This window comes from Canis lupus, chromosome 21 (genome assembly GCF_048164855.1).
Source record: "Canis lupus baileyi chromosome 21, mCanLup2.hap1, whole genome shotgun sequence".
In the NCBI taxonomy this organism is placed as follows: Eukaryota; Metazoa; Chordata; class Mammalia; order Carnivora; family Canidae; genus Canis; species Canis lupus.
Window position 1 is genome coordinate 56,123,692 of NC_132858.1, and position 12,187 is coordinate 56,135,878.

A 12,187-nucleotide genomic window follows, 5' to 3' on the forward strand; every position below is an offset into this window, starting at 1 on the left:
CAGCATCTCTTGGCGTCTTTAGGAGCGTCAGGGCCGAGCCGGTGACTGGAGGGGAGACGCGGGGACCGCGCAGACCCACCTGGGCTTGGCGGCCGGCAGCAGCAAGTACTCCTCCAGCGGGAAGGCGGACAGGTTCAGCAGCGTGTGGCCCAGGCGGTCGGTCAGGTAGGGGGCCCCGGCGCTCGTGTTCGCGCACTGCCGGCGGTCCGAGGAGGCAAGGCAGACGGGTGGTTAGAGCCCGCGCAGGCTTCCCGGCCTCACGGCGCGCGTCACCGCCCGCGACCCCCTCCCCGCCACTACCTGGGCCTGTGACACGGTCTGGTCTGTTGGCCCCGTATGCGGCGCCCGCCACCCCGACCTTCGCCCTCCGTTCCGCTCGGGAGCTCACGGCCTTTCCCGTGCGTGCGAGGGCGAGACGCCCACGGAGGATGGGGCTTCTGGTGGACTTGGGGAGCCCCGGGCCCCGCGGAGAGGGATGCGAAGCACAGATTCAAAAGCCCATGTGTCTCGCAGAAGCGCCAGGCGTGGAGGCCGAACCAGTTCTCGTCCAGCCTCCGCGTGGAAGGCCGGCGGCTGCACCGAGTCACAGGATGGAGGCTGCAGAGGGGCCCTGCCCGGCCGCCGTGGGGACCCAGACCCCGTGCCGGGGACGGTCAGGAAAGAGAATCCACGGCGGCAGAGACGGCCGCAACTGGCTTCAGCTGCGCAGAAAGGTCCCAGTGACGAAGCTCCGTGCGCTCGGACGCGTCCTCGGGTTCTCTTTCCAGCCTCGCCCGTGCGGCTCCGTCCAGACGCGCCGTCCGGCCCACGAAGGCCAGAACCTGCCTGTCGGCTCCGTCCTGGGGCACAGGCTGCAGACGTCGTTGGAATCAGCACCTCGGGGGGGGGGGGCTCTCCAGGGTTGACGGGCACGTGTGTCCCCAGAAGAGGGGGCGGACAGAAGCAGGGAAGCCGGCAGGATGGCTCCAACGGCCGCCGCCTCCAAGCAGGCAGACCTGACTGCGTCCCCGTGAGCGGGTGCCAGACTTCTGACCCCAGACAGTGACAGCACGGACTTGCCGCTTTCATGCACCGTTGTGACGAGTCCCCCTCGCAGCCACAGGAAGCAAGCGCACCCTCCCCCGTGTGTGGGAAGCCACCTGCTTGCCGACGGCCACCCCTGGGTCCTCCCGGGCTGCCCTCCAGGCAGTTAGGCCCCAGAGCAGCCCCTCATCCTCGGGGCCCAGCCTGATCCCCGGCCCCTCGGCGCGTCCCCTCACGGCATGTCTGCAAGGTCACGCGTCCCGTCCAGCAGAGCTGACCCCGCAACACGGTCGTGGGGTCACAGGAACTCTCGGGTTTGCCTGGAGCCCAAGGGGCTGGACACGGGGCTTCGGGGGGACATAAGCGGAGAGAGACGGTCTGCGTCCTTAGGACACTCGGGTTCCCGGGCCGGCTCGACCCCAGGGGGCAGGGTCTGAGGTCCAACCCGGTGTGACCCAAGGGACGCAGGTGCCACAGGCAAGGACTCAGCGGTCACATAAGCCACAAAACATGCTGGGTGTGTGCTGGCCCAGCCCTGTGGACGGAGGGCAGTGTCACCCCGGCACCGCGGGCAGGAGGGCAGGGGTCACCGGGAAGGTCACAGCGCATGGAGGGCAGGGGTCACCAGGAAGGTCACTGCACACGGAGGGCGGGGGTCACCGGGAAGGTCACTGTGCACGGAGGGCAGGGGTCACCGGGAAGGTCACCGTGCACGGAGGGCAGGGGTCACAGGAAAGGTCACAGCGCATGGAGGGCAGGGGTCACCGGGAGGGGTGTCACGGGCGGGCTGCAGGGGGACCTCGTCAGAGGCAGCTCGTCCGCAGGGCCAGGCTCGCGCGTCCAGGGAGCCGTTGCGCCCACACCCGTTTCCCTATGTGCGTGTCCCCGGAATCTTGCCGCTCACACAAGGTGGCGTGACTCTGGGGACAGCTGAGTCCTTTGCCGCCGCCCCCCAGCCTGGTGACGCCAGATCCGAGGTAGCTCGTAAGGGAAGGCGCAGATTTAACAGAAAGGGAACAGTCGCAGAGCAGGGGATGGACGGCGGCAGCTCCACAACCGGAGCGCGGGGGAAGGGCCGCCGTCGTGCCTGTGGGCCTGGAGCCGAGGCCGCGGGCTGTGCCCCGGGGGAGCTCCCACAGGCTGACCCGGCCGCGGGGGCCCGGGGGCTCGGGGCGCAGGCTGGGTCGGGCACCTCATGCGCCTCCCCCACGGGGCTGCCACTCGCCGCCCGCGTCGGGGGGAAAGCGGGTTCGTCCAGGGCATGACCCCCGGGGTCGCTCCTCGGCAGGGAGGGCCGTGTCCCGGCCGCTGAACGCGGAGCGCCGAGAGCGTGTTCTCCGTGGGCCGTGCTTTCCTGACGGCGGCCGCCGCGCACTCGTGCCCGCTCTCCCCTCCCTCTGGGCACCAGGGCTGCACGCGAGCCCCGTGCCGGTGCCCGACAGGCCGACGCTCGTTATTCGTTCCGTCAGGAGATGCCGCTGAGGAGAGTCCCCGCGGTCTTCGGGGGAATTTCAGCTCATTCACCTGCGCGGACGGGATGGCGGGGCCCCTCCCTCCTCTCTGTGAGCGACCTTAATCCCAAAAGCCAGGCGGTATCTCAGCTTCTAAGGAGTCACTCTCCATGCTCACGTAGGCACGGGACGAGGCTTGAGGTCATCCTCCTTAAAATTTGGGGAAATTTCTCGCCAAAAGGCAATTCTAGCTTCTTCATCACGAATTGAGGAAGATTAATTCGCTTGAAAAATGCCATCGGGGATGTTATCCCGGTGAACAGCAGGGCCACATCCGTGTCACATACACGTCCACTCCAGGCCCAGTCGGCCAAGCATCCGCCCTCGGCGCACGTTGTGATCTCGGGTCCTGGGATCGAGTCCTGCGTCGGGCTCCCTGCTCGGGGGAGTCTGCTCCTCCCTCTCCTCCCACCCGCTCCCACCCTCCGCTCTGCTGTCTCTCAAATAAATAATACCTTGAAAATAGATGAATAAAAAGTAAACGTCCACCCTCCGTAACGAGACTTTTCCAAAAGCCAGCTGGTGCCGTCAACCGGGAGGCTGCGGAGACACTCCGAGTCACGTTACAGACGGAGGGAGCCGACTGCTGCTACTTTCTAGACTCACCAAAGATGCAACACGCCGTACAGACCTACCGGGCAGCCGCAGGAATCCCGGGCTCGCGGGGCAGACGGGGGGTCCAGGCGCCAGCATGAAGCATTCATCCTACAGACAAAGGAGAGGCCCGGGATGATCTCTCAGACCACAGAGCAGTTTTATTCCCACAAAAGAGGGCTGCGTCAGCCTCGAGCCGTCCGCACGACAGGCATCTCCCGCTGCACAAGGCATGGCTCGTACATTGGTTTTCACAGCTGGAGCTGCTAATCTGATGACGATGTTTTATCACAATGACAGTATTTCCAGTCTATTAAATGACGCTCACTTGGTTGGCTGTGCGGGATGGGATGTGCGACCAAGGCTCCCGGGTGGGGGGCCAGGGGACAAGGGGCTGGGGGGCCGGGGGGCCAGGGACGCACTCCAGGGCTGGAAGGCTAGGGGGTTGGGGGCCGGGGGGCTGGGGATGTGCTCTGGGGCTGGGGGGCTTGGGGTTCAGGGGTGTGGGGATGCGCTCTGGGGCCAGGGGTCCAGGGACATGCTCTGGAGCTGGAGGGCTGGGGGGCTTGGGGGCCGGGGGGCCGGGGATGTGCTCTGGGGCCGGGGACATACTCCAGGGCTAGAGGGCTGGGAGTCCAGGGATGTGCTCCGGGGCCGGGGGACTGAGGGGCCAGGGATGTGCCCCAGGGCTGGAGGGCCGGGGATATGCTCTGGGGCTGGGGGGCTTGGGGTCCAGGGGTCTGGGGATGTGCTCCGGGGTCAGGGGGCTGGGGACGTACTCCGGGGCTGGGGGCCGGGGATGCTCTCTGGGGCTGGGGACTGAGGGGCCAGGGGGCTGGGGATGTGCTCCAGGGCTGGGGGGCCTGGGACACACTCCGGGGCTGGGGTCCGGGGACATGCACTGGGCCGGGGGCTGGGGGGCCGGTGACACACTCTGGAGCTGGGGATCTGGGGACATGCTCCAGGGCCGGGGGCTGGGGGGTGGAGGGTTGGGGACTCGCTCCAGGGCCAGGGGGCTGAGGAGCCAGGGGTCCAGGGACGTACTCCAGGGTTGGGGGCTGGGGGACCAGGGACTGAGGGGCCGGGGGGCCAGGGGTCCAGGGATGCTCTCCGGGGCCAAGGGGCTGGGGACATGCTCTGGGGCAGGGGGACTGGGGAGCCAGCGGTCCAGGGACGGGCTCCAGAGCTGGGGGTTCGGGAGTCCGGGGATGTGCTCCAGGGTAGGGGGGCTGGGGGGCCGGGGCCACACTCCAGGGCCGGGGCCACTCTGACGCCTCAGGCCCTGCTCTGGAACCAGCTGGTCCGGGCAGCACTGCAGCAATTAATAAGCACGAGGAGCTGCCGATTCCGCTTCGAGGCGGGACGCAGCAATTTAACGGGCACTTAGAGAGCAACAGCGCAGACCAGCTGCCCGCCCAGTGCTCCTGGGACCTGGCGGCGCTCCCGGCAGCTCCGGGCAGCTCTCAGCCGTGGCACGCCCGTTCTCGTGTTGCTGCCACCCGTGAATACGAGGTCGCTCGGGAACGTTACCAAAGCACACTCACCACCGCCGGCTCCACTACCGAGCTACACTGTCCCCTCGGAACTCGGTTCAGAAGGGGAGACACACATCTCCCGAGCAACGGCCACCCCGCCGGGGGTTTTGCCGACACCTCCTCGTGGGCCCCACTTCTCGGAAGAGAAAGGGGAGGCCCTGCAAGGCCTGAGGTCACCGGAGCGGGGTGGGTCCCCGGGTCCCTGGGCCTGCGCTCGAGGCTCTGGGCCGGGCGGGACCTGCCCCCGACCCGCCGCATCCCCGGAGCCGGGCCCCTGCGTGTCCACGGAGCCTGACCTGCGCACTCCCCGGGCTCGGCCCCAGCACCCGCCTTGCGGGGCCCCGGAGACACAGGTCGCCAGCTGCTGCAGCCTAGGGGACCGAACCTGGGGACCGCGGGCGCTGAGGCTGCCGGTGACACCGCACGGGCTGCAGTCTAACCTGGGGAACCACCTTGCCCCTTGCCCCACCGGGCCCCAGAGTTCCGGGGACGGAATGGCCCATCTCCCACGAGGAGGGGAGGCGGCTCTAGACCAGCGACTCCGCAGGACGCGACTAAGCATCCAAATCCACCAGGCTGCTTCCGAAAAGGGGCAGCGTCGAGCTCATCCTGAAGATCTAATCACAAAGGCAGGTCAAGAACCATCACCACATCCTCCCAGGTGACCCTCAGAGGGCTCACGGGGAAGTGGCCGGTTCCGGGAGAGGCCTCAGGGCAGGGAGATGGAGCCAACCCCGAATCCAAGACCGGCTCTCACTTAGGGAAGGGAACCTCCGGGTTTCACGGAGAACCTTTGGCCTCCACCTGGGACCTTAGCAGATCAGACCTGGTTTTTGTCACCTGGGCAGATGCTGACACAAGCGTTGAGCGGGATGGGGTCAGGGCAGGCTGAGCGGTCATCGCGCACCGATGACTAAGTGCTGGTGGGCAGCAGGCCCGGCCCTCTGCCCCAGGCAGGAGGACAGTCCCCACGGCAGGTGCGCTCCCTTCTCACCGGGGAAGCTGCCCTGGGAAGCCAACCCTGTCACTTCCTTCCTCCCGACCCCTCCCAAGCCCACACCCCTGGGTCCTCTCAATTCTCAAACGTATGGCTTCTTTGTCTAAAAGGTGTGGAGCGGCTGCGGCTGCGTCTCTGCCGTGAGCCCCCTCCCATACTAACTACCCTTGCTCTTCTCCTGTTAATCTGCCGCAGCTCGATTTAATTATGAGACCAGGCAGAGAACCTAGAAAAGAAGCAGGGACCAGCCTCCAGCCCCTCCATCTGCAGCCTTGTGGGAGGCAGCCCCCCGCCAGCCCCGGCCTTTTGTCCTGGTGACCAAGGCACAGGGCAGGACAGGTCGCTGATTAGGACCGCTTGAGAGGAGCCCCCGTGGATTTCACCAAGAGAAAGGAGAAAACCAAACCACAGATCCGGAAAGAAAAGAAGGGCTGAGCAGAAAACGAAGGAAGGAAGGCCGGGCTGAGGGAGGGGCCGAGTCAGCGGGGCCTTAGGGAGGGGCCTGCAGGGGGGATCCCTGCTGTCCTTAGGGCTGAACCTACATTTTTTCCCCCTCTTGAGAGATTTGATAAGGAAATCTCCTTCTGGGCCGCCTGGGGGCTCCGTCCATGCAGCATCTACCTCTGGCTCAGGTCATGATCCCGGGTCCTGGGATAGAGTCCGGCCTCAGGGTCCCTGCTCAGCGGGGGCCCCCTCGGCCCCCACCCTCGCTTGTGCTCGCTCTGTCTCTCTCGAATGAATAAATAAAATCTTAAAAAAAGAAAAGTTCTTTTATCTGCCAGCCAGCTGAGGACAGGAGGTCCCCGAGCTCCCGTCAGTTTCTGCCACCGCATGTCACGTCCTGTGAGGCTCAGCGCGCGGGAAACCAAGGCATCGCCAACGATGCGCCCTCTGTAAGCGGGATGGCTTTGGTTTCCAACCAGACTAGAGTGGGGCAGCATAATGAATTTTCTATTAATTCTTCCTTACTGAGCCCACTAATAGTTATTTGCTCCCGAGCTAATTGCCCACATGACTAATGTGAAAGATGTGTCATCACTAATTAGGAAAACCTACTGCCAATATCGCATTATTGTCTGGATTGTTCTATTTATTACCCCAAAATGTACACTCCGGTACTTAATCCATCATTGTGGTTTTATCACTTTCCCCACGTGCTCTTCCCAGAACTGTAAATTCCTGAGGCAGGGCCAGATCCAGCATCAATCCTGGCTCCGACAGCAGCCCTGTATTTACAGCAGATCCTCGATAAGTAACAGCCAAGCAAACGTAGTGAAAATTGTTTATGAAGAAAGGCAGACTTTCACAAGTTTCATCAAAGAGTCCTCTCAATGCAATCATTTTCAAATCTTAGAAGAAAAATTCGAAAAAAAAAAAAAGAAAAATTCGCCAAAGTAATTCACCCCCAAATGGACTAAACGTTTTCTTGTAAAAAAACAAAAAACAAAAAAAAACATCTTTTCATGCGTGCAAGTTTTCCCAAAAAGTGAATAAGTTAATGCATGTCTCATATTTACTTGCTATTTTATACTTTTTACTTTGGGGTTTTATGAAACAAATTGAACGCTATTAATTATTGATTATTGATTATTTTTCTAATATATAATATAAAGCCTGTGTTTGCCAAGGAAGGAAAGGGGCAAGTATGCAGCCTAACCTACTCCTTAGGCTAATGTTTATTTCCAGTTATTTCGAGTCATTTAAATTTGTTAGTGGGGGTGGCACCTGGGTGGCTTAGCAGGTTGATCGGTGGGACTTGATTTCAGCCCCTGGTATGATCTCGGGGTCATGGGATCACACCGCCCCATCCCAACAGACTCTGTGCTCACCCTCTGTTCCTCCCCACTTTCTTTATCTCTAAAATAAATGAACAAAATCTTTCAAAAATAAAATTAATGAAGTAATAAAATAAAATATAAAATATATGTAATATAAATAAAAATTAAATAAATAAAATAAAAATAAAATAAAATAAATAAAAATAAAATAAAACAATAAAATAAGATAAAATAAAAAATAAGATAAAATAAAATAAAAAATAAAATAAAATAAAATAAAATAAAATAAAATAAAATAAAATAAATAAAATAAAATAAACTTGCAACAGGCAAGACCAGTCAGCAGGGAGATGGTGCTCTGGGTCTGCAGGGTTGGGGCTGCAGCGTGCACTCTGGTAAAGGCGTCTGATACTTACGGGTCTGGGTTTAAACCACCACAGAGCAGATCCTGATCTCCAAACTTCCGCAAAAGCACCTGGGCGAGTTCCTGGCCGTCGCTTCCGCTGCTGTTCATCCAAAGACAAAAAGAAAGAAGGCAGTAAGGCGCCGTGTGCTAGTGCTCATCGGGAGGTCACAGGGCAGCATGCCCTGGCTGAGCTGATGCAGGCAAGCAATTCCTCTGTCCGTGATGGCAGATAAAGCTAATTGTGGAGTCTGTATAGTAAAGCCAAACCAGCAATAAGATTAAGGATTTGCATCTTTATATACGGATATGGATGTTCACAGTGCATTACTGCTCTCATCTTTTCATTTATTACTATAATCCTGCCATCTTTGGCATTTTTGCATGGTTTTTAAAAGTAAATTTTAAAGGCCGCACAATGTTTCATCACATTAATATATTAAAATCTATTTAAAATTCCTCTTACTGTGGGAACTCTGGTTTGGTTTGAAAATTTGTTCAATCACCTAGCTCTGCAATGGAGCTTTGTATTTTTATGTTTTCTTATTTCTATATGTGAGCTATATGGAATGACATTTTCTTGGTAACAAGTCCTGTGTGTGCTTTAAGTACACATCCAATTATCATATTTATTTTACTGGAACAAGTGTCAGAAATCAGGTGATAGTTCAAGCAGCGTTGCTGAAAAAGAACCAAGCCCACCAGTACTGAATTTCCTCACTGAAGACATCGTCAGCGGTAAGACGTTCTATTCCTCTACCTTGGGGGAGGTGTGGAAACAAACTATATTACATTTTGTACATGGATCATAAGAGTCACCGTGACTTGAGAAAATGGAGAGGAAAAGACCACTTAAACCTGTCTAAAATGGGGCACCGGGGTGGCTCAGTGGCTGAGCGCCTTCCTTCAGCCCAGGCCATGACCCCGGGTCCTGGGATCAAGTCCCACGTCAGGCTCCCTGCATGGAGCCTGCTTCTCCCTCTGCCCATGTCTCTGCCTCTCTCTGTGTCTCTCATGAATAAATAAGTAAAATCTTTATTTTATTTTTTTAATTTTTTATTTATTTATGATAGTCACACAGAGAGAGAGAGAGGCAGAGACACAGGCAGAGGGAGAAGCAGGCTCCATGCACCGGGAGCCTGACGTGGGATTCGATCCCGGGTCTCCAGGATCGTGCCCTGGGCCAAAGGCAGGCGCCAAACCGCTGTGCCACCCAGGGATCCCTAAAATCTTTAAAAGTAAATAAATAAACCTGTCAAAGTTGGACTGATTGGGAATGACTTCATTTAAAGCAATTAAAACTCTGAATGACTATTTCCGAAAGAAAGTTGGTTTATTGTTTCTAGAACTTACGCCGTGTCATTCACACAATGCCTCTGAGTAGACACGGTCAGGAACACGTATCCCCAAGATAAGGAAAGACGATGTCTTCCTGGCATGATAGAGGACTCAGGTATAAGGGCGCCCTCAAATCTCTTTCTTGGGAAAAAAGCAGCGCATCAATCAACAAATGCACCAAAGGTTTGTTTTGAAGAACTCGGAACAGTAGCTCCGCTTAAGCAATGGAAGACCCTCAACTAAGGTTCAACCACGGATTCTTCTGATTGTCCACGGACTGGGAGATGCCAATTCCCAAATACGGTTGGGCTGCTACCAGCATCAAAGGTGGGGGGCGAGGCGTCAGGCCTACTGCACCCCACGTCTCTTAGGCGCCAATAAAAGCCCAAAACGAGAACCAATTTCAGGATTTCCGCGTGCAGCCCTTTCCCCAGACGGGATCTCCAACGTTCCTAACCCCTAATGGGCCTCTAACAGCGATCTGCGGTTCCTCTGTTCCTCATTTATCAGCGGCGCCTCGTTATCTATGCGCTTTGAAACCCCCACACTCCTCGGGGCAGCCTTGGGACAGATGCGGCCCAACGGGGCTCCCAGGAGGCCGCACCCCCACCCGAGCCTAGCGGGCCCTGCCCGGCCCCCCACCTCCTGGCCCCTCCCATGCCCGCCCTCCCAGACCCTCCTGGCCCCTCCCGGCCTCGCCCACGCCAGGCTCCCACTGCAGGAAATACAGCAGAGCTTGAGGGTTGGGGCTGACCCCGGCCCACAGGACTCCCTGCAGCTGCAGCGGGAAGGCAGCGAGAGGCGTGTGGAGAGTCCCGACGGCGATGTTTCTCGGAGCAAACAGCCTCCCCGATACTGACAAATGAGAAGATCCTGTCACAAGCAAAGGGACATATTTCCCACTGAAATGTTGCCCATAAAAAGAAAACATTATTTGTGGCATCTTCGGAAAATACTCTGGATTGCTCTCTTTTGACCCATTAATCCAAGAACAAATATGAAAGTCTACAGTATTTTTTTCTTTCCAAGAAACACATATTGATCGATAAAGTGGCTTACTGGGAATAATTACCAAGTGCAAGTTTAAATGTCATAGTTTAGTTTCTACTAGATTTTTGCTCAGGTCTAGAGGTCGCTGTTGAAAAAAATAAAATAAAACAAAACCACCGTGGTTTCCAATTGTCCTTGTTGTCTGAAAATTCAAATGCTTGTTCCTAAAACAATTGCTTTTTGCTTGTCTTCAAATTCTCGCCTATATTTCAATATGTTGTTAGAACCACGTGAAATCTATCATTCCCAGACTAGGAAGTTTAGAATCTGAGGTGATTCTTAAACGGGATACTGTTCCTCTCTCCAGGTTACTCACAAAATGTACTGTGCTTCAGAGTGACCCCGGGGACCTGCTGGAACAGATGCATGTTTCCAAACCTGACCCCAAAGAGGCTTCCTGCACCAAAATCTGAAGGTCTGATGAGAAGAAGATGGAGAATAAAGATCCAACACTCTACAAAGAAGAAATCTTATAAGATCAAGATCTCCTATTACATTATCTACAAAGGAAAGGGAACTGCGAGCCAGACGCCCTGCCTGGAAGCTTCTGGGGTGCAGGGCACCTGCCGTCTGCTGACCACGCTGAAGAAGCAGCATCCAGAGATGACATGCAAACCAAGGCACCATCCGCAGAGCAGGGCAGAAAGAACGGGAACTGCAGATCTGCATGACTTGCAAGTGGACCAGAGTGGACAAGGTGAAGTGGTTTGAAGTCACTTAAGAGGGGGAACGTGTGTCAAGTGTTGGGGCACGCTGGCACAACTAGGAAGCATGCATTATGCACCCCCAGCTTAGCTGCTGTGCATAGCTGTGCTCAGATGCAACATAAGGATCCGTAGACTAGACAGGAATACGCATGTGAGGGGGACAGGGTACGCCACCCCAAAATATGCCTCTTTGGCATAAACATTTTCTTGAGCTGGCTATTTTTAAGAAATACACATAAAAGCAGTGAAGGGGACGCGTATGTGCAGGATGGTAACCGCTTTGGAAAACTTTGGCATTATCTCCTAAAGCAAAAGATTCACATACTCTGGGCCACTGATTAGCAATTACATTTCTGGGACTCCACCCATGAGAAGCTCTTATATACGTGTAAATGAAGACCTTCGCTAGAATATTCTAGAATATTCACGCAGCACTGTTCACCATCATAAGAAAGAAAAAAAAAACTGGAAGGAGCTCCCAATGGCCACCATTAAGAGAAAAGACCAATAAGCTGCTGTGTTCACACAGTGGTACGGCGTCCAACGCTCAACACCGACAACATGTGGAGACGGGCAAAGGTGCAGAATCTCCGTGACGTTCTCAGCAGTGGAGAAGGCCACCCTCAGATGCGTGGGACCCTGCTGACCACTGAACAACACACAGACCCCGAATGTGTCTCAGCCAGAGGCAGAGGCGTGGGGTGCTGGAGTATGGATTCCATGCGTTGTCCTCACGGAGATGCTCATGACGTCCCCGACTCTAGGGGAAGCTAGCAGAGGGACGCAGGCCCTGTGTGGCCAGTTCCACATGGTACAAGCTCTGAGACGCTTACAGAAAAGGAACCCGTTTAACTTTGTTTTGCAGCTTAATCAACCCCAACAGGAAGATGTGACCCCTTTAGCGGCCCTCGGAACGGACCCCCAAGGGAACGGTGCCCCATGGAACAACCGTCTGGGGAATGCACCGGACACAGCCCGTTACATCGCACCATGGGGTGTAGCCTCGTGCTTCCGCCCTTCACTCTGCTTGAAGGCTAAGGTAGTCTCTGCTTGGAAGGCCTCCCGCACCTGCGGGAACACGTAGACATTGCAGGATTGTCCCGTTCCTCTTCACGCTGACCTGCACCTCTTCCTCTGTCTGGAGAAACGCTGCCTCCTACCTGCCCGGGGAGCACCCGGTTGTCACTGAGGACACTCGACTCAGGTGCGTAGGCTTCCAAAGGCCTTCCTGGAGCCCCGGGTGGGGCCCCG

At 56.6% G+C, this 12,187-nt stretch overlaps 1 protein-coding gene across 1 annotated transcript in view; it reads right to left on the bottom strand.

Moving 5' to 3' along the window:
• Positions 1 to 12,187, bottom strand: part of ABCA13 (ATP binding cassette subfamily A member 13) — a 188,038-nt gene that overhangs the window by 58,049 nt on the left and 117,802 nt on the right. Inside the window, exons 36-38 of the mRNA XM_072791800.1 lie at positions 7,855 to 7,944; positions 3,170 to 3,239; positions 80 to 195 (exon numbers count right to left, since the gene is read on the bottom strand). Of these exons, the coding sequence (XP_072647901.1) occupies positions 80 to 195; positions 3,170 to 3,239; positions 7,855 to 7,944 (276 nt within the window). The remainder of the gene's footprint in view (positions 1 to 79; positions 196 to 3,169; positions 3,240 to 7,854; positions 7,945 to 12,187) is intronic.